The following is a 26,427-nucleotide window of genomic DNA, read 5'->3' on the forward strand; positions in this document are numbered from 1 at the left end:
TTTGTATAAGTAGCCCAAGCACTGAGACCCCCAGTGATAGAGGGCAGGGGTCTGCATAGAGACTGTGCAGTTTCCCAATCGTCGCTCCATTCATTATTTATGGGAGTGCCGGAAATGGCCACGTGCAGAAGCCCCATAGATAATGAATGGCCTGAAGATCGAGTATGTGCACCTCTGCAGCCTCATCCTGAAGGGAGCAGAGCCCCAATCTTGGGTTCGCTGTTGGTCTAAGTGGTCAGACCCTCAGTGATCCTAAGGATGAGAGATAATGTTATTTTCTGGGAATTAACCTTTATAGCCCAAAGTTGGCAAGTTATGTTGTGAGCTTGCTGTAATTTGGAGAACCCCCCAACATACAGCTCTCCGGCGTCCCCATGAGCGGTATTACCATGCTGGTAGCTGTAGGTTTGCGGTAGATGAAGGTCGGTCTGGACGTCTGTGGTTTCATAGCATCTCACTGCCATAGGATTCAATGTAAAGCTAAATGGGAGGACACAGCCGGGTCTGTGCTTCTCTAGGAGGCCTGGGAGACTACGCACAAAATCCTGGCTCCGTATCTGCTTTCATTCAGACATTATATGGCAACAAGTCAAAGAGGAGGAGAATCTGCCGATCTGGTTAGAAAATCGCACACAATGACTGATCACGTAGTGACATTTTTATTGAATATCGGTGGTACGGCACTTTCTTTATGGCAAGTATTCATGCTGTAAGCCGTAGGGCTGCAAACACCTGGCGCCCTCCTGAGACACCAACCTCATTTACATTTGCACCGATAGAAAAGGCTTGTGCTTCATTGGATGTTTTGGTGCCATTTGTGAGATTACATTTTATATATGTAGCAAAATCCCTTTAATTGGACTTTGAGCCGGAGGATAATGGATTGCTGAAATCTCACTGCAATGATATATTATAAAGTCTTAAAAACGTAACATTTGCAAGCGTCTCGTACCAGTCATTACTTGGACCCTTCCTGAAATGGACTAGAGATCGTGGAGGATTGGAAAGTTTCTCCGCGCTCCTGTGTGGAGGAGAAAGGCCCAAAAAACTCGGCTGCAAAAGTAACGACGTCCTCCGGCTTCCTGAGGAGTAAGAACTGCATGAAGTCCGCGAGGAGGGTCTTCATCTCTGGATGTCGTCGCAGGTACGTCTCGTGATCGGACACTAGTTCTTCCTGCGGAAAGTACAAGCAATTCTGGAGGAATAAGGCAGCCGTCCACCATGGGGAAGGATTACAAACAAAATAGATACCGCATGTTTTTTTTTTTTTACTGCAGTGATCCCTCTGTACCGGGCAGCGCAGTCTGCTGTCCTTTCCTATACAGTTAACAGCAGCCCCATACCGCTCAGGTCGAGGCTAAAAAAGGGAGCACTTTTGGCCTCTGTCTGGTAAAGGTTGCAGCCCCAAATTATAAAGTTATCCATGCAAAAAAAACTAACAAAAAAAATCTACATATCTCCGCTTTCTGTGGGCAGTTTCTGGCTTACATTGCGAGCTGAGATTTGTAGTTCTCCTGTAGCTAAAGTTGGTATTCCCACTTTAGCCAGTTAAGGGAAAATCTACATGTGATTGCCAGGATTATGAAAATGGCTGAGTGCGCTGTGCTACACAAGAAGTGAACGGGAGTTACGGAAACAACATGTACCAGCAGTCTACTCGGCTGTTTCTAGGTATTCCTTCAATAGCCAAGATGGGAACATCCAATTAATCAGCCCCAGCCCTCCTCGCCATACCTTTCTCTCCAGGAACTGTGAGTGCAGCTGAGGGTCTTCCTCCCAGATTAGGGGCTTCTTTTCAAACACCGGTTTGGGATCTTCTTCATCTGTGAACAGATTTGAGAGCATCAGGTCCTTGTTTGCTACAAAGTGGCGGAGTCTAAATATTACAACTTTGCCGAAATTCGTTCCCATCCACTGGTCCAGAATACAAGGCATGGTTCAGATCTTTAGATGCCCGATAAATTCAGGCGCTGTTCACATCTGCGTCATGCGCTTGGTCAGGATGAGGCTACTTTTTAGAGAAAAATGATAGACCCCATAATAGTCAATGGGGGTCTGTCCTATACTGTTTACTTCTATTATTTGACAGATGTCGCTGCACAAAATCCTAATGCAGATGTGATACTTTGCTTTTGAGTGCAGCCATTTATGCATTAGGTTCCTTTTAGGCAGTGTGCACACGTTGCGTTTCAGGCACGGTTTTTCCTGTGCAGTGTTGGCACAAAACCTGAAGAGTTTCCTGATGCCAGCAAAAATGAAGGAGAATCCTGCAGTCTCATGCACACATTGCTTAGTTTTGGTGCAGTATGCAGCATGTCGTCAATTCTTCTAGCTTTTTGCTGCAGATTTCAACAATAATGTGTGGAAAAAGCGTAAAAACAAGCGTATTTTAAGCTGCGTTTTCCTGCCAAGAAACGTAGAAATGGCGCAGAAAATAATTAACATGTGCACATGTCCTAAGGTTCCCACATCTGTTCTGCTCTTGATAAAAGGATTATATCACTGTGTAAAGACTGATGTTCTGGCATTAATACCTGGCTCTGAGAGTATCGGCATCTGTGTGATTCTCATGGTGACAGGAGACCCGACCTGGATGCGACTCGTCATATGTCTGTAGCGAAGTAAAGGGAAGAATGAACTGGTGGCGACAAGGGATACTAACAAAATCAGCACCGGCGAGGTAGGATACAAGGCATGTAATAAAATCAGCACCGGGGAGGTGGGATACACGGCATGTAATAAAATCAGCACCGGGGAGGTGGGATACACGGCATGTAATAAAATCAGCACCGGGGAGGTGGGATACACGGCATGTAATAAAATCAGCACCGGGGAGGTGGGATACACGGCATGTAATAAAATCAGCACCGGGGAGGTGGGATACACGGCATGTAATAAAATCAGCACCGGGGAGGTGGGATACACGGCATGTGATATAATCAGCACCGGGGAGGTGGGATACACGGCATGTGATATAATCAGCACCGGGGAGGTGGGATACACGGCATGTGATATAATCAGCACCGGGGAGGTGGGATACACGGCATGTGATAAAATCAGCACCGGCGAGGTGGGATACACGGCATGTAATAAAATCAGCACCAGGGAGGTGGGATACACGGCATGTAATAAAATCAGCACCGGGGAGGTGGGATACACGGCATGTAATAAAATCAGCACCGGGGAGGTGGGATACACGGCATGTGATATAATCAGCACCGGGGAGGTGGGATACACGGCATGTGATAAAATCAGCACCGGCGAGGTGGGATACACGGCATGTAATAAAATCAGCACCAGGGAGGTGGGATACACGGCATGTGATATAATCAGCACCGGGGAGGTGGGATACACGGCATGTAATAAAATCAGCACCAGGGAGGTGGCATACACGGCATGTAATAAAATCAGCACCAGGGAGGTGGGATACACGGCATGTAATAAAATCAGCACCGGCGAGGTGGGATACACGGCATGTAATAAAATCAGCACCAGGGAGGTGGGATACACGGCATGTGATATAATCAGCACCGGGGAGGTGGGATACACGGCATGTAATAAAATCAGCACCAGGGAGGTGGGATACACGACATGTGATATAATCAGCACCAGGGAGGTGGGATACATGGCATGTGATATAATCAGCATCGGCGAGGTGGGATACATGGCATGTAATAAAATCAGCACCGGGGAGGTGGGATACACGGCATGTGATATAATCAGCACCGGGGAGGTGGGATACACGGCATGTGATAAAATCAGCACCGGCGAGGTGGGATACACGGCATGTAATAAAATCAGCACCAGGGAGGTGGGATACACGGCATGTGATATAATCAGCACCGGGGAGGTGGGATACACGGCATGTAATAAAATCAGCACCAGGGAGGTGGGATACACGGCATGTAATAAAATCAGCACCGGCGAGGTGGGATACACGGCATGTAATAAAATCAGCACCAGGGAGGTGGGATACACGGCATGTGATATAATCAGCACCGGGGAGGTGGGATACACGGCATGTAATAAAATCAGCACCAGGGAGGTGGGATACACGGCATGTGATATAATCAGCATCGGCGAGGTGGGATACATGGCATGTAATAAAATCAGCACCGGCGAGGTGGGATACACGGCATGTGATATAATCAGCACCGGGGAGGTAGGATACAAGGCATGTGATATAATCAGCACCGGCGAGGTGGGATACACGGCATGTGATATAATCAGCACCGGGGAGGTGGGATACACGGCATGTGATATAATCAGCACCGGGGAGGTGGGATACACGGCATGTGATAAAATCAGCACCAGGGAGGTGGGATACACGGCATGTAATAAAATCAGCACCAGGGAGGTGGGATACACGGCATGTGATAAAATCAGCACCAGGGAGGTGGGATACACGGCATGTAATAAAATCAGCACCAGGGAGGTGGGATACACGGCATGTAATAAAATCAGCACCAGGGAGGTGGGATACACGGCATGTAATAAAATCAGCACCAGGGAGGTGGGATACACGGCATGTGATATAATCAGCACCAGGGAGGTGGGATACACGGCATGTGATATAATCAGCACCGGGGAGGTGGGATACACGGCATGTGATAAAATCAGCACCGGCGAGGTGGGATACACGGCATGTAATAAAATCAGCACCGGGGAGGTGGGATACACGGCATGTAACATAATCAGCACCAGGGAGGTGGGATACACGGCATGTAATATAATCAGCACCAGGGAGGTGGGATACACGACATGTAATATAATCAGCACCAGCGAGGTGGGATACATGGCATGTAATAAAATCAGCACCGGCGAGGTGGGATACATGGCATGTAATAAAATCAGCACCGGCGAGGTGGGATACACGGCATGTGATAACATCAGCACCAGGGAGGTGGGATACACGGCATGTGCTCATCTGCATTGCACATGGCTGCCGGAGCTGCCTTCATATCTATGACTCTGACTACAGTAGTGCTTGCTGCAATTTTTGCTCCGTGGACTGATGGCCATGTATACTCGCTTGTATAAAGGGTACATGGCACTCAATAACTGCACACACCGAATACACACTCGTCTGAACAAGCCCTTACTGAAATAAAAGAATACGAGCGATCCGATATCGGTTACCCGTCAGGGAGGAAGCAGCACTGCCAGGTGACGGGCAGGTCGTCTGAGTGAATCGCTCGCTCTATGCCATAAACTTCTATGGAGTCTTTGCCGATGATCTGCAGCCGGGGGCCGAGCTCTCGCTGTAATACACAAGCCACGTCTGCTGTAAAGCTCCACAGCACAAGGAGCCAGTGACATCTCGTGTCACACAACTTACATAGGACGAGACGCACAGATTCATCTCCGCATCCAAGGTCAGAAAATCCAGGGTTTGTGGGGTTTTCCTTCTTGCAAGAAGCCGCATGATCAGCAGGTTCGAGGCCTCGGAGATGAACCCAGTCAGCGAGCTCAGATCGTAGGACTTGGATTCCTGGTGGGCTTGCTGCGGAGAGAAGGGGAAGTGTAATCTCCTATTATCGCACCGATGGGCTGTCCCGTGTCGCTCACTTCTGTATCTGGGGGGGACCGGCGCTGATGATGCTCCTGTTGGGGAAAGTATGGTGCACCTTTCCTAAACCTGACGATTGTCGGATGCTGTTGTCCTACAAAACCCAGGATATAATGGATGATGCCCAAAGCTATATCTGACATAGGGGTCTGTGATCGGGGGTAACTCTTCTATTATATAAGCATGCTTTACTGGGGCACTCAACGAGGGGCTGTACTGACAACCCCTTCTAAAAATATATTTAGGGGAGACAATTGTATTTGTGATTTTGGTGCAGTTTTTGTGCCGCATTTTTTAGACAGAATATTAAACACTTTTTGCAGCGTAGGAAAATCAAAAAAGTAAAAATGTGTCAAATCTCTGAAATACCCCTATCATGCGAATATATCCTAACATATGAAGACACGGCCCCTCGTGGGTTGCATATAGTGGGGGGCGACTCCTCCGCACTCACCTGACCCTCAGTAATAACTCTGCTGATCACCATCTGGTCACCGCGTCTCGTCATGTCAGTTTTCTTATCCAGTGAATGTCCTTTTAGCTGAAGAATGGACAGTGAGTGGTCTATTGGGGGCGCCGGACGATGGCATTATACAGTCATAAAAACTATCGTTTTGTGTATACAGCTCTTCTGCAGGCCTATGCATCTACAGACTGCAATCAAACTCTGCAGCCACACTCCCTTTTTTTGTTCCTTACTTTTTGCGTTCACAAAAGAGGCTACGACTGCAAGATCAGAATATGGACGGTTGTTTATAACCTGTAACCATGACGACACATTGATCTGCATGGGAGCTGTGTGCACACAAACCAAATTTCCATTTTTTGGAGCGCTGTAAAAAATAAAATAGGAGATCAATGATGGACTTAACCACTTCAACCCCTTAGAGACAAAGCAATATTTTCATTTTTTTTTTTTCATCTTTACATTTTGATGACTTGTTTTATTGTAACATCAATTAAACCTCCATTGGCTCCGATTTCGGGTCTGGTTATTTTTTTCTAACCACACCACTCTGGGCTACATAGAACGTGTTGTATTTTTTTTAGTGTTTATGGTGAAGGTAGAAAAAAATAGTACCAAAATTCCACATTGATTATTTTGGCTTTTTAATTCCTTCATCCCCTTTTCCAAAAGCCATACCTTTTTTTATTTTTCACTCCACGTGGCCGTATAAGGCTTGTTTTTTTTGTGGGCTGAGTTGTACTTTTTAATGACACCATTCATGTTACCATATAGTGCACTGGAAAACAGGGAAAAAAATCCAAGTGCGTTGAAATTGCAAAAAAAAGTGCAATTCCACAATTGTGTTATTTTTGGTTTTTTTATTAGCCATGTTCACTACTTGGTAAAGCATACCTGGTAATATGATCTTCCAGGTTGGTGCCTGCACACAGATGTTTAGACTTATTTATTTTTCTACTTAAGTGTTGACATTTTGGGGGGAAATTTGTAAAAATAAATAAAAATAAATAAATCTTGCTTTTGTCGCCATTTTCCAAGACCCGTAAGGTTTTCATTTCTCGTGATATGAGGCTGGGAAAGGGCTAATTTTTTTGTGTATGGAGCTGACATTTTTATTGATACCATTTTCGGGTAGATATGATGTTTGATCGCCTCCTATTGCAATGTTGCCGAGGCCCCAAAAAACGTGATTCTGGCAGGTTTTTTCTGTTACACCATTTACTAATCGGATTAATTTATTTTATATTTTGATAGATCAGACTTTTGCAGAACCAGCAATACCTAATATATGTATTTTTTTAATAGGGCAAAGGGGGGGGGGGGGGGGGGGGGGGTCATATTTTTAAAAACTCTTCTTTTCCTTTTTACTGTATTCAATAGTTTTTAGGGGACTTGAAGCTGCGATGGTCTAATAGTCTAATCACTTGTACCACGTAGTTTCATCACTGCTATGCTGCTACCCCTATGAGCGCCAGCATGAAATAACACCCCCCATCCCTGCCGGCGCATATCAGGGCGGTATGGTGGCTCAGTGGTTAGCACAGCAGCCTTGCAGTGCTGGAGTCCTGGGTTCAAATCCCACCAAGGACAACATCTGCAAGGAGTTTGTATGTTCTCCCCGTGTTTGCGTGGGTTTCCTCCGGGTTCTCTGGTTTCCTCCCACATTCCAAAGACATACTGTTAGGGAATTTAGATTGTGAGCCCCATCGGGGACAGTGATGATAATGTGTGCAACCTGTAAAGGGCTGCGGAATATGTTAGCGCTATATAAAAATAAAGATTACTATTATTATATCTAATGACACTGCCAGAGACTGACTTGTAATAAGGCATTGATGGTGCGGTACCTTAATAAACTCGTGGTGATGCTGCTCCAGCGTTTCCAGCTGTAGAGAGATATAAGCTGCAAAAATAAAAAAAATAGGGATTTTTGTGTACTCACCGTAAAATCCTTTTCTCCGAGCCATTCATTGGGGGACACAGACCATGGTGTATGCTGCTGCCACCAGGAGGCTGACACTAAGTAATACAAAGAAAAAGTTAGCTCCTCCCCTGCAGTATACACCCTCCTGCTGGCTCCCAGCTAACCAGTTCGGTGCAAAAGCAGTAGGAGATCAATAACGACATATAAGCGTAAAGCATGTCACATTATATATACGAGTATAACATATCAAAAGATAAAAACAAAGCATAAGCTAATAACAGGGTGGGAGCTGTGTCCCCCAATGAATGGCTCGGAGAAAAGGATTTTACGGTGAGTACACAAAAATCCCTATTTCTCCTTCGCCTCATTGGGGGACACAGACCATGTGACGTCCCAAAGCAGTCCCTGGGTGGGGACAACATCACTTCAGGCCGTGTAGCCGCTACTTACAAGTGCGCCACCGCGGCCTGCAAAGTCCACCTGCCCAGACTCACATCTGTGGAAGTGAGTGAATTATAGTGCTTCAAGAATGCATGCGGCCTGGAGGAATTCGCAAGCCTGCGGTCGTGCTTGCCGACGTCTGGCGCCTAGAGCCCTCAGACAGGGAGATAGGCTGGCATCTAGCGCGAAAGGACTCCTGGATGGAGAAAAGAATCCACCAGGCTAACGTGGCCGAAGAAAAACGGCTAAACCCTTGCTGCGACCGTCAGGAAGCCTACTTACCATCGAAAAACCCGAGTAAAATGTCCAACCTTTGGAAGGACGTCGTCCTCGATACGTACCCACTCGGAGCACTCGCTTCTTCCAGATTATGGAGAACCCATTCTGCTTTGTGGACTAGAGCCGAAGGAGATGAGAGGACGATGCCCCTGCAACAGTGGAGATATAATACCCCTTGGCAACGAGGGAAGGGGATGGCTAGAGGGCAACCTTGCCTTGAAGGTAATAAGGAAAAAAGATAAAGAACAGAGCGTCGAGATCTGAAGACTCATCAGGAGGACAAGAACGCAGAGAAAGAAGGGGAGAGACCCTCCCTGATAGAAAAGTCTATCCGGATCAGAAAAGGAGTCCACTGTAAGATGCCCAGGACCATTAAGGTCCCACTGATTTAACGGTACGCGGTAGGGAAGAACTACAGGTTGAGGCCTGCAAGAAAGACCATATTTCCAGCTTGAGACAATAAGCCGGAAAAATACTAGTACCGCAAGCGAGAAAAAAAAAAAAACCTGATATGGTCAGTGCGGGTCTCCCGGGAACACTGGGGCCCTACCCGCTTCCGAAAAGGTTTCAGACGTAGTGGAAGAGGGGTTATGGAAATTGGTACCATGGAAGAATAGATCATGCACTGCAATGGTCTTGGATCGCGAGGCCAAACCATGAACTGGAGTACATTGGCGTTCAGCTTGGACGCCATCCGAACTACCTCTGGAGTACTCCAGTGAAGGCAGTTCCGATGGAAGATTTCCGAGTGAAGTTCCCACTCACTTGAGGAAAAACCCGGATGGCTGAATATGTCTGCCGCCCAGTGTTCTACTCCAGGGAATGTAGTGTTGAGATCACCGAAGATAGAACTCGGCCCATCAGAGAGTGCGAGGTACCTTAGCCATGGCGCTTGACTGAGGGTACTTGCTAGATGGCTAACTTGGGGCACAGCCGAGGCATTATCCAACTGAAGACCCGCCAGAGGGCAGAGGGCCTGCTGAAGGAATAGCCGTACCGTTCGGATCTACAGAGAGATGATCGGGAGAAGAAAACTGGCAATGGTATCTCCCAATAGCCCTTGGGCCAGGAGAAGGCTCTGGAAGAGAAAGGAGCTCAGAGACTACCCTTTGAGAGCCTGATAGACTTGCAGAAAACGAGCGCAGCGAAGGAAACTGCTTCCGTAGACGTCCTTTCCCTCAGAACCCTCCTAGCGAATTGAAAGAACCGAGGGAAGGAGAGATCGAGTGCGCAAGCTCCCTGTAGAAGGGCCACGACCCAGACCCGAGAGAGAATAACCATCCTTCTTGGGCAGGATCATCCTCAAAGAGGATCTGCTGGGCTGAGAATGAGGGAAAAAAAAAAAAAACTTGTCTAAGATTAGCTGCTAGCCCAATAGAGAGGTAATTGCAAGAGATATGGACGACTCAGCGTAGTCCTAGGAGAGCGGCTACAAAGTCGACCAAATAGGGCAGGACGACCATGCTTCTAAGGTGCAAGAAGAACATGACAACCGTCATGACCCTTGCGACCACTCTAGTGTGGTAGCCAGACAGAAGGGCCAGGTCGTGAAAATACTGTTCGCGAATGGAAAGGCGAAGAGATTATAGTAGAGAGGAGAAATAGGTATGTGAGGGTAAGAATCCCGAATAACGATGGATGCCAGAAAACAACCACGTTTCTCTGTTGAAGTAGTGGCTGAGCGGAGGAACTCCATCCGAAAAAAGAAAGGGCCCTGTCAAAGGTTGTTAGAAGTTTGGGGTCCAGGAATGGAGATACTTTTCATTCCCTCCATTTTGGAACCAAGATCCCTTAGATCTAGACTGTCCTGGCCAATGCTTCCACTGCTGGTTGAGCCTGAAGAAGAGATACGATCCCTTGCTAGTCTCCCGCTCAGAAGATTTGATTGGCCAGCTATACTGTGGAACGAAGTAGATAAGGTCTGGGACCCGGAGACTTTCATTCTCTCCCTTTGGTCAAGCAACCCATGTGGCGGCTAAGGAAGGGTAGAGCACTGAACCCGAAACCACAAGGCGGAACGAACTAGATTTGCTATCCGACCGTCTGTGGAATCTTAATTGATAATACACCGGCCAGGATACTGGTAGGAATACCGCAAGAAATTCTGCCCGGCGAGTCTGCCAAGTGACAGAATGCGGGACTGTAACCAGCAGGTCTCTGCCATCGTCGTGCAGAGAAGAAAATAAGGAAAAACCTCGATCCACCATCTTCTTAACAGGGAAGTGGAGAGGAATCGTCCACTTTCTTGCATCTGATACAAAGGGGGGAAAACCTCCTTGTTGGGACGCCACAAATGTGGACGCCACATCCCCAGAATTGAGGTTTCCGAGTGGACAGGGCAGGTTGTGGCGATAGACCTGGATGCAGAAGAAGATACATGGAGGCGACACTCCGTGTGCTCGTCTGTTGAAGGTGTGGGGGGAAATCGGAGCCCTTTAAGGGACCCGTCGCCCATAAAATTCCGACCAGGTATGGTATCCTACATAGAGGTCTTCCAGTGCATCACCGTCAAATGTTGATGGAGATTTTCTAGAACCTGTACGTTTTTCTAGAATACTTGCGGCCCCTGCTAGCCGACGGCTCCCATTGTAGGAGAGGGAGCATGTGAGTGCTCCAGAGCTCAGTTAGGGTGACCAGCTTAGGATAGATGATGTGCCCTTAAGACCAGTAAATACTGGTCATGCGCCTTTAAGGCTAGGGGTTACTGGCCATGAGCCTTTAAGACCAGGGAATACTAGTCTTGTGCCTTTTGTAAGATGACATACTGTTCATGTGCCTTTAAAAGCAGGGCATGCTGAAATCCAGGAGATAATGGTCATGTGCCCTTAAAACCAGGGTATGCTGGTCATTTGCGTTTAAGACCAGGGCGTACTGGTCCTGAGCCTTTAAGTCCAGGGCATACTGGTCGTGTGCCTTTAAAAGCCAGGGCATACTGGTCATGTGCCTTGAAAACCAGGACGTACTAGTCATGTGCCTTTAAGACCAGGGCATACTGGTTATTGCGTTTAAGACCAGGGGATACTGGTCACGTGCCTTTAAGACCAGGGCATACTGGTCATGTGCCTTGAAAACCAGGACGTACTAGTCATGTGCCTTTAAGACCAGGGCATACTGGTTATTGCGTTTAAGACCAGGGGATACTGGTCACGTGCCTTTAAGACCAGGGCATACTGGTCATGTGCCTTGAAAACCAGGACGTACTAGTCATGTGCCTTTAAGACCAGGGCATACTGGTTATTGCGTTTAAGACCAGGGGATACTGGTCACGTGCCTTTAAGACCAGGGCATACTGGTCATGGCCTTGAAAAACCAGGACGTACTAGTCATGTGCCTTTAAGACCAGGGCATACTGGTTATAGCGTTTAAGACCAGGGGATACTGGTCACGTGCCTTTAAGACCAGGGCATACTGGTCATGTGCCTTTAAGACCAGGAAATACTGGTCACGTGCCTTTAAGACAAGGGCATACTGGTCATGTGCCTTTAAGACCAGGGTATACTGGACACGTGTCTTTAAGACCAGGGGATACTGGTAACGAGTCTATAAGACCAGGGCATGCTGGTCACGTGCCTTTAAAGGGAACCTGTCACCTGAATTTGGCGGGACTGGTTTTGGGTCATATGGGTGGAGTTTTTGGGTGTTTGATTCACCCTTTCCTTACCCGCTGGCTGCATGCTGGCTGCAATATTGGATTGAAGTTCATTTTCTGTCCTCCATAGTACACGCCTGCACAAGCCAAGATTGCTTTGTGCAGGCATGTACTATGGAGGACAGAGAATGAACTTCAATCCAATATTGCAGCCAGCATGCAGCCAGCGGGTAAGGAAAGGGTGAATCAAACACCCCAAAACTCCGCCCATATGACCCAAAACCAGTCCCGCCAAATTCAGGTGACAGAGTCCCTTTAAGACCAGGAATACTGGTCATGAAAGGAATGTTGGAACAAGTGCCTTAAAGACCAGCAAAGCTGGTAATGTGCCTTTAAGAACAAGAATGCTGGTCATGCTCCTTTAAGACCAGGGATGCTGGTCATGTGCCTTTAAGACGAGGGCATACTTGCCATGTGCCTTTAAGACCAGTGCCTACTGGCCCTGTGCCTTTAAGACCAGGGCATACTGGCCTGATTAAGTACTAAGGAAAAGGAGACCGGTTTCTGGCAGAGCAGAGAATGCTGGGGATGTGACCCTTTTAAAACTAGGGGACCCTTAAGACCAGGGAATGCTGGTCCTGGGTTTAATAAAAAGGCATGGAAAGCTGGGGATGCACCTATGGGCCCAGCGACTACAGGGCAGAGTATTAAATACCAGGGAACGAGTCACCAGGGAACGAGTCACCAGGGAACGAGTCACCAGGGAATGAGTCACCAGGGAATGAGTCACCAGGGAACGAGTCATGAGAGCTTCATTGCTGGGAACTCACAGCTCTGTTTGCAAGCCTGCACACTGTACTATACACTCTGTAGTTGCAGGAGCACCAGAGATTGCAGCCTTATGTATATAAAAAAACAGGGAAAGCTAGTCCCTTAATGCTGCCGGGATGCGTGCCGGGGGGGGGGGGGAGATATTGGGGTGATTCACCTTACTCAGGTTCTGAGTCCCCATTCTGGAATAGCGCTGACTTCAGCGCTGAAAAACCACCAGCCGCAGCCCCCTCCAGAAGAAATAGTGACCGCAATGGAGGAGGAAGAAGATGGCCGCCGAGATCTCGTCTGGAACGAGAAGCGCCTGAATAGGGGGGCGGAGCCGCTAGAAGGGAGCAAGCGGTGGGCGGGGCTTCCCGGGATGCGGCCTAAACAGGGCCGAAGCCGGGGACTAAATTTATGGCTTCGGCCGGCGCGCACCCGCAGACTGAGGGGAAAAGTGCCGCGAAGCTCTGTGGGGACCCAGTCGCTATGGAGCCCTCCTCTGACCGCCGGAAAACCCAAATCTCACGGAGCACTTACCCCAATATGGAGGGGGTGGCAGATGCTGCAGGACAGAGCTGTGCCCAGGTAGATAGGACGGTGCAGGGTTGGGGAGCCTCCATCCACCATCCCTGCAGAAGGGGGGTGGAGAGGAACCGTCTGCCTCCTTCCATCATCCGCTTTTTCAGTGGTGATGCAGTGGGGGCTGCTCGGACGCCACGCTGGAAGGTGCCTCTGTACAGCCGAGGGTAAAACCTGGTGGACAGGGCTGAATGTCCGGCAATAGGCCTGGCTGCAGAAGAGGATACTGAAGGTGACACTCCAGTGCTCGTCTGATAAGGGAGGGGGGAGATCGGTGCCCTTGAAGGGGCCCGTCGCCCCTAAAATCAGCTCAGGCAGTGGCTTCCCACGTCGCAGGAGAGGATACGGAGAGGTAAAACTCCCGTGCTCGCCTGTTGTTGGTTCGAGGAGATCGGAACATGAAAGAATCCGTCGCCCCATTCGACCGTAGTAAAAAGTAAAAAACGGTAAAAAAGAGTTCTTTGGGTCTGAATAGCAGACCCGTCCGTGTGCCTCCTACGGACACTAAGCAAGAACTGGTTAGCTGGGAGCCAGCAGGAGGGTGTATACTGCAGGGGAGGAGCTAAGTTTTTCTTTGTATTACTTAGTGTCAGCCTCCTGGTGGCAGCAGCATACACCCATGGTCTGTGTCCCCCAATGAGGCGAAGGAGAAATCATAACTCTACGGGAAGAAATATGCAACTATATATGATAATTCCCTGTGGATCAGTATGTGTGTGCACTGTGCACTCACCGGTGATGGCGCTTCCACAAGGAACATCCTGTGGATCAGTATGTAAGAGCATGTACTGTGCATTCACCAGTGATGGCGCTTCCGCAGGGAACGTCCTGTGGATCAGTATGTGCGTGTACTATGCACTCACTGGTGATGGCGCTTCCGCAGGGAACGTCCTGTGGATCAGTATGTGCGTGTACTATGCACTCACCGGTGATGGCGCTTCTGCAGCGAACCTCCTGTGGATCAGTATGTGCGAGTACTGTGCACTCGCCGGTGATGGCGCTTCCACAAGGAACGTCCTGTGGATCAGTATGTATAAGCGTGCACTGTGCACTCACCGGTGATGGCGCTTCCACAAGGAACATCCTGTGGATCAGTATGTAAGAGCATGTACTGTGCACTCACTGGTGATGGCGCTTCCGCAGGGAACGTCCTGTGGATCAGTATGTGCGTGTACTGTGCACTCACTGGTGATGGCGCTTCCGCAGGGAACATCCTGTGGATCAGTATGTGCGTGTACTATGCACTCACCGGTGATGGCGCTTCTGCAGCGAACCTCCTGTGGATCAGTATGTGCGAGTACTGTGCACTCGCCGGTGATGGCGCTTCCACAAGGAACGTCCTGTGGATCAGTATGTATAAGCGTGTACTGTGCACTCGCCGGTGATGGCGCTTCTTCAGGGAACGTCCTGTGGATCAGTATGTGCGTGTACTGTGCACTCACTGGTGATGGCGCTTCCGCAGGGAACGTCCTGTGGATCAGTATGTGCGAGTACTATGCACTCACCGGTGATGGCGCTTCTGCAGGGAACGTCCTCTGGATCAGTATGTGTGTGCACTGTGCACTCACCGGTGATGGCGCTTCCACAAGGAACATCCTGTGGATCAGTATGTAAGAGCATGTACTGTGCACTCACTGGTGATGGCGCTTCCGCAGGGAACGTCCTGTGGATCAGTATGTGCGTGTACTGTGCACTCACTGGTGATGGCGCTTCCGCAGGGAACGTCCTGTGGATCAGTATGTGCGTGTACTATGCACTCACCGGTGATGGCGCTTCTGCAGCGAACCTCCTGTGGATCAGTATGTGCGAGTACTGTGCACTCGCCGGTGATGGCGCTTCCACAAGGAACGTCCTGTGGATCAGTATGTATAAGCGTGCACTGTGCACTCACCGGTGATGGCGCTTCCACAAGGAACATCCTGTGGATCAGTATGTAAGAGCATGTACTGTGCACTCACTGGTGATGGCGCTTCCGCAGGGAACGTCCTGTGGATCAGTATGTGCGTGTACTGTGCACTCACTGGTGATGGCGCTTCCGCAGGGAACATCCTGTGGATCAGTATGTGCGTGTACTATGCACTCACCGGTGATGGCGCTTCTGCAGCGAACCTCCTGTGGATCAGTATGTGCGAGTACTGTGCACTCGCCGGTGATGGCGCTTCCACAAGGAACGTCCTGTGGATCAGTATGTATAAGCGTGTACTGTGCACTCGCCGGTGATGGCGCTTCTTCAGGGAACGTCCTGTGGATCAGTATGTGCGTGTACTGTGCACTCACTGGTGATGGCGCTTCCGCAGGGAACGTCCTGTGGATCAGTATGTGCGAGTACTATGCACTCACCGGTGATGGCGCTTCTGCAGGGAACGTCCTCTGGATCAGTATGTGTGTGCACTGTGCACTCACCGGTGATGGCGCTTCCACAAGGAACATCCTGTGGATCAGTATGTAAGAGCATGTACTGTGCACTCACTGGTGATGGCGCTTCCGCAGGGAACGTCCTGTGGATCAGTATGTGCGTGTACTGTGCACTCACTGGTGATGGCGCTTCCGCAGGGAACATCCTGTGGATCAGTATGTGCGTGTACTATGCACTCACCGGTGATGGCGCTTCTGCAGCGAACCTCCTGTGGATCAGTATGTGCGAGTACTGTGCACTCGCCGGTGATGGCGCTTCCACAAGGAACGTCCTGTGGATCAGTATGTATAAGCGTGTACTGTGCACTCGCCGGTGATGGCGCTTCTTCAGGGAACGTCCTGTGGACCAGTATGTATGTGCGTGTACTGTGCACTTACCGGTGATGGCGCTTCCGCAGGGAACATCCTGTGGATCAGTATGTGCGTGTACTGTGCACTCACCGGTGATGGCGCTTCCGCAGGGAACATCCTGTGGATCAGTATGTGCGTGTACTGTGCACTCACCGGTGATGGCGCTTCCACACGGAACGTCCTGTCGATCAGTATGTGCGTGTACTGTGCACTCACCGGTGATGGCGCTTCCGCAGGGAATGTCCTGTGGATCAGTATGTGCGTGTACTGTGCACTCACCGGTGATGGCGCTTCCACAGGGACCGTCCTGTGAATCAGTATGTGCGTGTACTGTGCACTCACCGGTGATGGCGCTTCCGCAGGGAATGTCCTGTGGATCAGTATGTATGAGCGTGTACTGTGCACTCACCCGTGATGGCGCTTCCGCAGGGAATGTCCTGTGGATCAGTATGTATGAGCGTGTACTGTGCACTCACCCGTGATGGCGCTTCCGCAGGGAACGTCCTGTGGATCAGTATGTGCGTGTACTGTGCACTCACCGGTGATGGCGCTTCAACAGGGAACGTCCTGTGGATCAGTATGTGCGTGTACTGTGCACTCACCGGTGATGGCGCTTCCGCAGGGAACGTCCTGTGGATCAGTATGTGCATGTACTGTGCACTCACCGGTGATGGCGCTTCCGCAGGGAACGTCCTGTGGATCAGTATGTGCATGTACTGTGCACTCACCAGTGATGGTGCTTCCACACGGAACGTCCTGTGGATCAGTATGTGTATGTACTGTGCACTCACCCATGATGGCGCTTCCGCAGGGAATGTCCTGTGGATCAGTATGTATGAGCGTGTACTGTGCACTCACCCGTGATGGCGCTTCAACATGGAACGTCCTGTGGATCAGTATGTGCGTGTACTGTGCACTCACCGGTGATGGCGCTTCCGCAGGGAACGTCCTGTGGATCCATATGTGCATGTACTGTGCACTCACCGGTGATGGCGCTTCCGCAGGGAACGTCCTGTGGATCAGTATGTGCATGTACTGTGCACTCACCAGTGATGGCGCTTCCACACGGAACGTCCTGTGGATCAGTATGTGCATGTACTGTGCACTCACCGGTGATGGCGCTTCCACACGGAACGTCCCGTGGATCAGTATGTGCGTGTACTGTGCACTCACCGGAGATGGCGCTTCCGCAAGGAACGTCCTGTGAATCAGTATGTATGTGTGTGTACTGTGCACTCACCGGTGATGGCGCTTCCGCAAGGACCGTACTGTGGATCAGTATGTGTGTGTACAGTGCACTCACCAGTGATGGCGCTTCCGCAAGGAACGTACTATGGATCAGTATGTGCGTGTACTGTGCACTCACCGGTGATGGCGCTTCCGCAGGGAACGTCCTGTGGATCAGAATGTGCGTGTACTATGCACTCACCCGTGATGGCGCTTCCGCAGGGAACGTCCTGTGGATCAGTATGTGCGTGTACTATGCACTCACCGGTGATGGCGCTTCCGCAGGGAACGTCCTGTGGATCAGAATGTGCGTGTACTATGCACTCACCCGTGATGGCGCTTCCGCAGGGAACGTCCTGTGGATCAGAATGTGCGTGTACTATGCACTCACCGGTGATGGCGCTTCCGCAGGGAACGTCCTGTGGATCAGAATGTGCGTGTACTATGCACTCACCCGTGATGGCGCTTCCGCAGGGAACGTCCTGTGGATCAGTATGTGCGTGTACTGTGCACTCACCGGTGATGGCGCTTCAACAGGGAACGTCCTGTGGATCAGTATGTGCGTGTACTGTGCACTCACCGGTGATGGCGCTTCCGCAGGGAACGTCCTGTGGATCAGTATGTGCATGTACTGTGCACTCACCGGTGATGGCGCTTCCGCAGGGAACATCCTGTGGATCAGTATGTGCATGTACTGTGCACTCACCAGTGATGGTGCTTCCACACGGAACGTCCTGTGGATCAGTATGTGTATGTACTGTGCACTCACCCGTGATGGCGCTTCCGCAGGGAATGTCCTGTGGATCAGTATGTATGAGCGTGTACTGTGCACTCACCCGTGATGGCGCTTCAACATGGAACGTCCTGTGGATCAGTATGTGCGTGTACTGTGCACTCACCGGTGATGGCGCTTCCGCAGGGAACGTCCTGTGGATCAGTATGTGCATGTACTGTGCACTCACCGGTGATGGCGCTTCCGCAGGGAACGTCCTGTGGATCAGTATGTGCATGTACTGTGCACTCACCAGTGATGGCGCTTCCACACGGAACGTCCTGTGGATCAGTATGTGTGTGCACTGTGCACTCACCGGTGATGGCGCTTCCGCAGGGAACGTCCTGTGGATCAGTATGTGCGTGTACTATGCACTCACCGGTGATGGCGCTTCCGCAGGGAACGTCCTGTGGATCAGAATGTGCGTGTACTATGCACTCACCCGTGATGGCGCTTCCGCAGGGAACGTCCTGTGGATCAGAATGTGCGTGTACTATGCACTCACCGGTGATGGCGCTTCCGCAGGGAACGTCCTGTGGATCAGAATGTGCGTGTACTATGCACTCACCCGTGATGGCGCTTCCGCAGGGAACGTCCTGTGGATCAGTATGTGCGTGTACTGTGCACTCACCGGTGATGGCACTTCCGCAGGGAACGTCATCCACCGAGATGTGACTGCTGATGTGGACGAGGAAACATTTCTCATCCTCCCGTCCGTCCTGCTCGTAGTAAGTGGACTGGACACTGACGGTGAAGGAGCCGAGCTCAGCTGAGGACGCGGAGACGGACTGCAAAGACTCAGGAAACAGACAGAGGCGCAGCTCGTCCAGCCCTGGAGAAAGATATATACCATTAATCTAGGGGGCATGTTGGGGGTTGTAGTCCGCTGACAGATGGAGGGTCTGAGGTTGCACTCACCCACGCTGGACATGCACTCCACGGCCTCCACACTCGCACTCAGGGGCTTCGGAGGTTCAGAAATCTCTACCTCAGTTGTGCTGCTGCCGGACGGCATCATGTGTGAGACCTGAAAGATACGACACCGGTCACATAGGAACATAGAAGGGTCTGCGGCCTCACGGCCTCATCTACTAGGGAGGCATGGCTTCACACCCGTCCCTTCTTACACTATCTGGGGGTCTCATATAAAACGAGAGATCACGAGCCCCCAGTAGCGCACACATCAGCGGACTCCTATCATCTCTCCTGCTGGAGGAGTCACTGGTCCCCGGGAGAATCTCTGCCGACACGAGAGGAGACGTAGGAGCCGCAGCTGCTGCAGAAGCTCTGACTCCGGCTCACACGGCCGCAGTTCTCACTCATAGCACTCGACCCTATGATATCCTATGGGGCTGTGCACACGGCTGATCTGTTCCTCGGACCAAGAGAAGAGATTTCCAATATTGAGCCGAGTGTTTGATCAAAATCAGCAATGCCAGTGTATGGGAAAACAATCAGACTGCACTCGGATGTCATCTGACAGAACGGAGAAGGTGGAGATAAATACTCGTCCCACACTGATCAAAGTCTGGTCACAATAATCCGACCGCTGTTCACGGATGTGGAGACATTGCGTGTGTGACTGTACCTAAGACCAAGTGCACACGGTCAGTATTTACATCAGTATTTGGTCAGTATTCACATCAGTATTTATAAGCCAGAATCAGGAGTGGAATAATGAGAGGAAAAGTCTAAGGCCGGCTTCACACTCAGCGTATGAAAATACGGTCCGTTTTATACGGCCGTAATACGCTGAAAAGTCCCCAAAATAGTGGTCCGTAGCTCCTCCGTAGGCAGGGTGTTTCAGCGTTTTTTGCGCATGGCATCCTCCGTATGTAATCCGTATGGCATCCGTACTGCGTGTTTTTCTCGAAGGCTTTCAAAACCGACATACGGATATACAAGGGATCCATGTGTTAAAAAAACAAACAAACATATATACTGTATATATATATATATATAAAATCAGCAGACACATATACGTATATATATTAAAATTTCATCCAGCGCGATATAGCAGAAAGCTGGTAATTCAATTGCCGCCTTTTGCTTTCTCCTTCCTAAACCCGACATAATATGAGACATGGTTACATACAGTAAACCATCTCATATCCCCATTTTTTTAGCATATTCCACACTACTAATGTTAGTAGTGTGTATATGCAAAATTTGGCCGTTCTAGCTATTAAATTAAAGGGTTAAATGGCGGAAAAAATTGGCGTGGGCTCCCGCACAATTTTCTCCGCCAGAGTAGTAAAGCCAGTGACTGAGGGCAGATATTAATAGCCTGGAGAGGGTCCATGGTTATTGGCCCCCCTGGCTACAAACATCTGCCCCCAGCCACCCCAGAAAAGGCACATCTGGAAGATGCGCCTATTCTGGCACTTGGCCACTCTCTTCCCATTCCCGTGTAGCGGTGGGATATGGGGTAATGAAGGGTTAATGCCACCTTGCTATTGTAAGGTCACATTAAGCCAAATTAATAATGGAGAGGCATCAATTATGACACCTATCCATTATTAATCCAATACTAGTAAAGGGTTAAAAAATAACACACACACATTATTAAAAATTAATTTAATGAAAAAATCACAAAGGTTGTTGTATTAATTTATTCTACTCTCAATCCACTCACTGAAGACCCTCGTTCTGTAACAAAAAAAACATAATAAACCAACACTATACATACCTTCTGCAGATCTGTAAAGTCCAACGATGTAAATCCATCTGAAGGGGTTAAAATATTTTGCAGCCACGAGTTCTGCTAATGCAACGTTGCTCATTTCTGCAAAACCCCGGAGAATGAAGGTAAAGTAGGTCATTGACCTATATTTACCTGCATTTGCGGTGAGGCGCCCTCTGCTGGCTGTTCCTAGATCGTGGGAACTTTCCTAGAAAGCTCCCTGGCTCGAGATCATAAGAGGGCGCCCTCTGCTGGTTGTCCTCATATGAACTCGAGCCAGGGAGCTTTCTAGGAAAGTTCCCACGATCTAGGAACAGCCAGCAGAGGGCGCCTCACCGCAAATGCAGGTAAATATAGGTCATTGACCTACTTTACCTTCATTCTCCGGGGTTTTGCAGACATGAGCACAGCTGCATTAGCAAAGCTCGTGGCTATAAAATATTTTAACCCCTTAAGATGGATTTACATCGTTGGACGTGACAGATCCTCGGAAGGTATGTATATTGTTGGTTTATTATTTTTTTTGTTACAGAGCGAGGGTCTTCAGTGAGTGGATTGAGAGTAGAATAAATTAATACAACAACCTTTGTGATTTTTTCATTAAATTAATTTTTAATAATGTGTGTGTTATTTTTTAACCCTTTACTAGTATTGGATTAATAATGGATAGGTGTCATAATTGACGCCTCTCCATTATTAATTTGGCTTAATGTCACCTTACAATAGCAAGGTGACATTAACCCTTCATTACCCCATATCCCACCGCTATACGGGAATGGGAAGAGAGTGGCCAAGTGCCACAATAGGCGCATCTTCCAGATGTGCCTGTTCTGGGGTGGCTGGGGGCAGATGTTTTTAGCCAGGGTGGGGCCAATAACCGTGGACCCTCTCCAGGCTATTAATATCTGCCCTCAGTCACTGGCTTTACTACTCTGGCGGAGAAAATTGTGCGGGAGCCAACGCCAATTTTTTCCGCCATTTAACCCCTTAATTTACTAGCTAGAACGGCCAAATTTTGCATATACACACTACTGACATTAGTAGTGTGGAATATGCAAAAAAAATGGGGATATGAGATGGTTTACTGTATGTAACCATGCCTCATATCATGTCGGGTTTAGGAAGGAGAAAGCAAAAGCCGGCAATTGAATTATCGGCTTTCTGATATATCGCGCTGGATGAAATATTAATATATATACATATATGTGTCTCAATGATATATATATATATATATATATATATACGGCTTTCTACGGCCGTAGAAAATCGCAGCATGCTGCGTTTGTCACCGTATTGCGCAAATAAAACGTCAATGAAAGTCTATGGAAGCCCCAAAAATACGGATTACACACGGACCAGCAGTGTGACTTGCGAGAAATACGCAGCGCTGTTAGCGAGAAAAGCCGGTAATTCAGTGCGGTGTACAGTAAAACTGAATTACTGGCTTTTCTCGCTAACAGCGCTGCGTATTTCTCGCAAGTCACACTGCTGGTCCGTGTGTAATCCGTATTTTTGGGGCTTCCATAGACTTTCATTGACGTTTTATTTGCGCAATACGGTGACAAACGCAGCATGCTGCGATTTTCTACGGCCGTAGAAAGCCGTATAATACTGATCAGGAAAATACGGCAGATAGGAGCAGGGGCATAGAGAATAATTGTGCCGTATTTTATGCGAGTTTTACGGACGTAGTTTCTGCGCTCTTACGTCCGTAAAACTCGCTAGTGTGAGGCCGGCCTAATAGAAACATCTGCACCACTTCTGTATTTATCACCCACTCCTGGTTTTGGCTACAAATACTGATGTAAAATACTGACCAAATACTGACCATGTGAACGTGGCCTAAGGCCAGTCTCACATATCCAGATAATTCCGGTACCGGAAAAATCGGTACCGGAATTATCCGTGTCCATGTGCCGTGCGTTTCTGTGGCACATCAGTGTGGTACACGTGTGCCGCCCGTGTGCCAACTGGGTACCACACGGAGAATGCAGGAGACAGCGCTAGAGATAAGCGCTGTCCCCTGCATCTGGTGCTGAAGCCGCCATTTATATCTTCTCTCCAGTAGTGTTCGCTGGAGAGAAGATATGAAAAATCCTTTTTTTTTTTGTTTTTTCGTGTTTAAAATAAAGATCCCTGTCCCCACCCCCTCCCACCCCCTGTGCGCTCGCCCGCTGTTAATAAAATACTCACCCGGCTCCCTCGCAGCGTCCTGTCCTGGCCGCACCTTCTCCTGTATGAACGGTCATGTAGGGCCGCCGATTACAGTGATGAATATGCGGCTCCACCCCTATGGGAGGTGGAGCCGCATATTCATGAGTGTAATCGGCGGCCCTACGTGACCGTTCATACAGGAGAAGCTGCGGCGAGGACAGGCGCTGCGAGGGAGCCGGGTGAGTATTTTAGTAACAGCGGGCGGGCGCACAGGGGGTGGGTGGGAGGGGGGTGGGGACAGGGATCTTTATTTTAAACACGAAAAAAAAAAAAAAAAGGATTTTTCATATCTTCTCTACAGCAAACTCTGCTGGAGAGAAGATATGAATGGCGGCTTCAGCACCATGTGGGGGGGACAGCGCTTACTGTAGCGCTGTCTCCTGCACGGCACACGGACTGCACACGGACAACGTCCGTGTGCGGTACGTGTTTTACACGGACCCATTGACTTTAATGGGTCCGTGTAATCCGTGCGCTCCCACGAACACTGACATGTCTCCGTGTTTTGCACACGGACACACGGTCCATGAAAACACGCTGACATGTGCAGAGACACATTGATTTCAATGTGTCTACATGAGTCAGTGTCTCCGGTACGTGAGGAAACTGTCACCTCACGTACCGGAGCCACTGACGTGTGAAACCGGCCTAACAGTGTATACAGGCAACAGGAGAAAATGATGGCACTGCTTATAGGGAAACTCTGGTCGGTATTGTCTGTGGTGCTGCACGTACTGTGACCATTATGGGAAATTCTTCTTCAGTGCAAAACATCTGCCCCCCATCGCCCGCAGCAAGTCGGCCACGAAGTGGAAACCTCGTAATGATACAGCCCCCATAAGTGCAGAGTCCAGACCTCCTCTGTTATCAGAACAAGGCCAAGCAGCTGCGTGCAGCCGTACATCACCAAGCACAATGCCGAGCGTCGGATGGAGCGGTGTAAAGCCGCCACCACTGGACTCTGGAGGAGACGTGTTCTGGGCAGTGACGGATCACACTTCTCTGATGGAGGAGTCTGGGTTTGGTGATTCCAGGAGGACGTTGCCCCCTGACTGCATTGTGCCCCCTGTACAGATGGTGGAGGAGGATAATGCTATGGGCTGTTATCAGGGGGCGGCCGCGGACAGGGTTGGACTGGCCCACCAGAGAACCGGAGAATCCTCCGGTGGGCCCTGCCTTCTCATTCAGGAGATTTCATAGTGCAAACTTTGCAGCTACTATGGGGCTCTTCAGTGGGGAGAAAGGTGGGCCCTCAAAATCAAATCCTCTGGTGGGCCCAGTGTTCTTCAGTCTGACACTGGCCGCGGACCCTCAGCTCCAGTGATGGGAAAGCTTCATCTTCAGCACAGGACATTGTGGACAATTGTAGCTTCAGTTTTGTGGGAACAGTTTGGGGAAGACCCTCATCTGCCCCCCATGACTGTGCCCAGTGCACAAGCTCCATAGACATGGGGGGGACATGAGCGGCCGCACAGGGGGCACTTACTTTCCTCCATATTGCTTTACCTCTGCTGTTCCTGGTGTGCACATGGCCTCAGCTCCCCGCACTCCGTCTCCTCATGTACCGGCCCCGGTGCCTCCTGTACTCCGGCTGCTGAGGCCTCCTGTACTCCGGCTGCTGAGGCCTCCTGTACTCCGGCTGTTGAGGCCTCCTGTACTCCGGCTGCGTCCGCTCCTTGGCAACCGCAGCCACAGTCTCCATAACAACAAGGCTCTGGGTCTGTCAGCGTCAGTGCAGCGCCGCCATCTTGTGGTGAGAGTCGGCACTGCAATGAATACATTCTTACTTTAACCCCCTCCTGCCCAGGATTAGGCTTTTGCAAGAAGGGGGGGGAGGGGAATGGTCATCACGTCCTTACAATCCGGCCCCAGATTTTGTGCCGGAAGTGAACGTCAAGGTCGCAGATTTGAGGCTGGAATTAAGCAGCGTGTGCAAAGCGCATCTAGCCAGATTTTATCCGCTGATTTCACTCCAATCATAGCAAAAGGTTAATCCTCAATGAAAGTCTGCAGAAAGAAATGACGCGCTGCACTTATGCGTGGAAAATAAACGCGGCATGTAGATGCGTTCTTTAACCTCTGAAAGACAGTTTTAGTGTTTGGTCTTTCATTTCTTATTCACAATGACGGCGGATGATGGCAGCGACGACTTAATGCCAGAAATCAGAAGTCAGATCCTGCAGAGCCGCCCCACAACAACGCCATGCTCCTAGCAACACCATCACCCTAGCAACACCATGTTCCTACCAACTCCATCACTCTAGCAATATAATTACCATAGCAACACCATGGTCCTACCAATACCATCACCCTAGCAACACCATTACTCTAGCAACACCATCACCCTAGCAACATAATTACCATAGCAACACCATGCTCCTACCAACACCATCACCCAATCAACGCCATCACCCTAACAACATGATAACCCTAGCAACACCTTTCTCCTACCAATGCCATCACCCAAGCAATGCCATCACACTGTCGTCACCCTACTACCTCCGTCACCCTAGCAATACTTTTACCCAAGCAACATAACACACTTGCAACACTATCACACCATTATCACCATCACCCTAGCAATGCCTTTAGCAACGTCATCCCTGGGTGACCCTACCATCATCATCCCTCCACCATCATCTCACTGTCAATGCCATCACACTATCACTACCATACCATCTCCCACCGCCATCTTTCACTGTTGTCATAAGTGATGAAGCCGTGTATATACAGTACAGTATGGCGTCACAGTGTCACCCTGTGTCTGTGCGCCACATTGGGGGTACGTGGGGCACAGCTGGAGTGAATGAAAATCATCTCTGCTGCCCTCTCTTTTTTCCAGCCAAGGCCAAAGTTATTGAGAATGTGGCAGTCGCTCTCCAGCGCTCCACCGCCCTCCAGCGCCCCACCGCCTTCCAACGTCCCACCGCCCTGCCGCCCTCCAACGTTCCAATGCCTTAATGCCCTCCAGCACCCCGCTGCCCTCCAACATCCTGCCGCCCTCCAGCGCCCCGCCGCCCTCCTGGCCTCCAGCCCTAAGGCCGGCGTCACACTGCCGTATTTCATCCGATGCGAGATCATCGGATGCGATATGCTAATGAC

General features: G+C 49.8%; 1 protein-coding gene across 2 annotated transcripts; it reads right to left on the reverse strand.

The window, feature by feature from the left end:
• Positions 1-480: 480 nt before the first annotated feature.
• On the reverse strand, positions 481-25,025 carry CATIP (ciliogenesis associated TTC17 interacting protein). Of its 2 annotated transcripts, none has more exons than XM_069732734.1 (11): positions 24,832-25,025; positions 19,347-19,455; positions 19,060-19,260; positions 7,883-7,938; positions 6,024-6,110; positions 5,339-5,503; positions 5,140-5,261; positions 2,535-2,611; positions 1,735-1,823; positions 953-1,174; positions 481-614 (listed from the first exon to the last, which is right to left on the reverse strand). In XM_069732734.1, exons 1-10 carry the CDS (start codon positions 24,853-24,855, stop codon positions 959-961), a joined length of 1,146 nt encoding a protein of 381 aa, XP_069588835.1. In that variant the 5' UTR covers positions 24,856-25,025; the 3' UTR covers positions 481-614; positions 953-958. The 2 variants fall into 2 exon arrangements, with proteins under 2 accessions (XP_069588835.1, XP_069588836.1); XM_069732735.1 differs by lacking the exon at positions 481-614 and having other exon boundaries at positions 644-1,174; positions 24,832-24,926; positions 24,975-25,022.
• Between the last annotated feature and the right edge of the window lie 1,402 nt (positions 25,026-26,427).

This window comes from Ranitomeya imitator, chromosome 7, assembly GCF_032444005.1.
Source record: "Ranitomeya imitator isolate aRanImi1 chromosome 7, aRanImi1.pri, whole genome shotgun sequence".
NCBI classification, from domain to species: Eukaryota; Metazoa; Chordata; class Amphibia; order Anura; family Dendrobatidae; genus Ranitomeya; species Ranitomeya imitator.

Coding starts and splice junctions, on each gene's coding strand:
- CATIP (XM_069732734.1), bottom strand. CDS start 24,855: ATGTGCACACCAGGAACAGCAGAG. Junction 5,504..6,023: donor GAGTTATTACTGAGGGTCAG/GTGAGTGCGGAG, acceptor TTCTCTCCGCAG/CAAGCCCACCAGGAATCCAA. Junction 1,824..2,534: donor GCCGATACTCTCAGAGCCAG/GTATTAATGCCA, acceptor ATCTGTTCACAG/ATGAAGAAGATCCCAAACCG.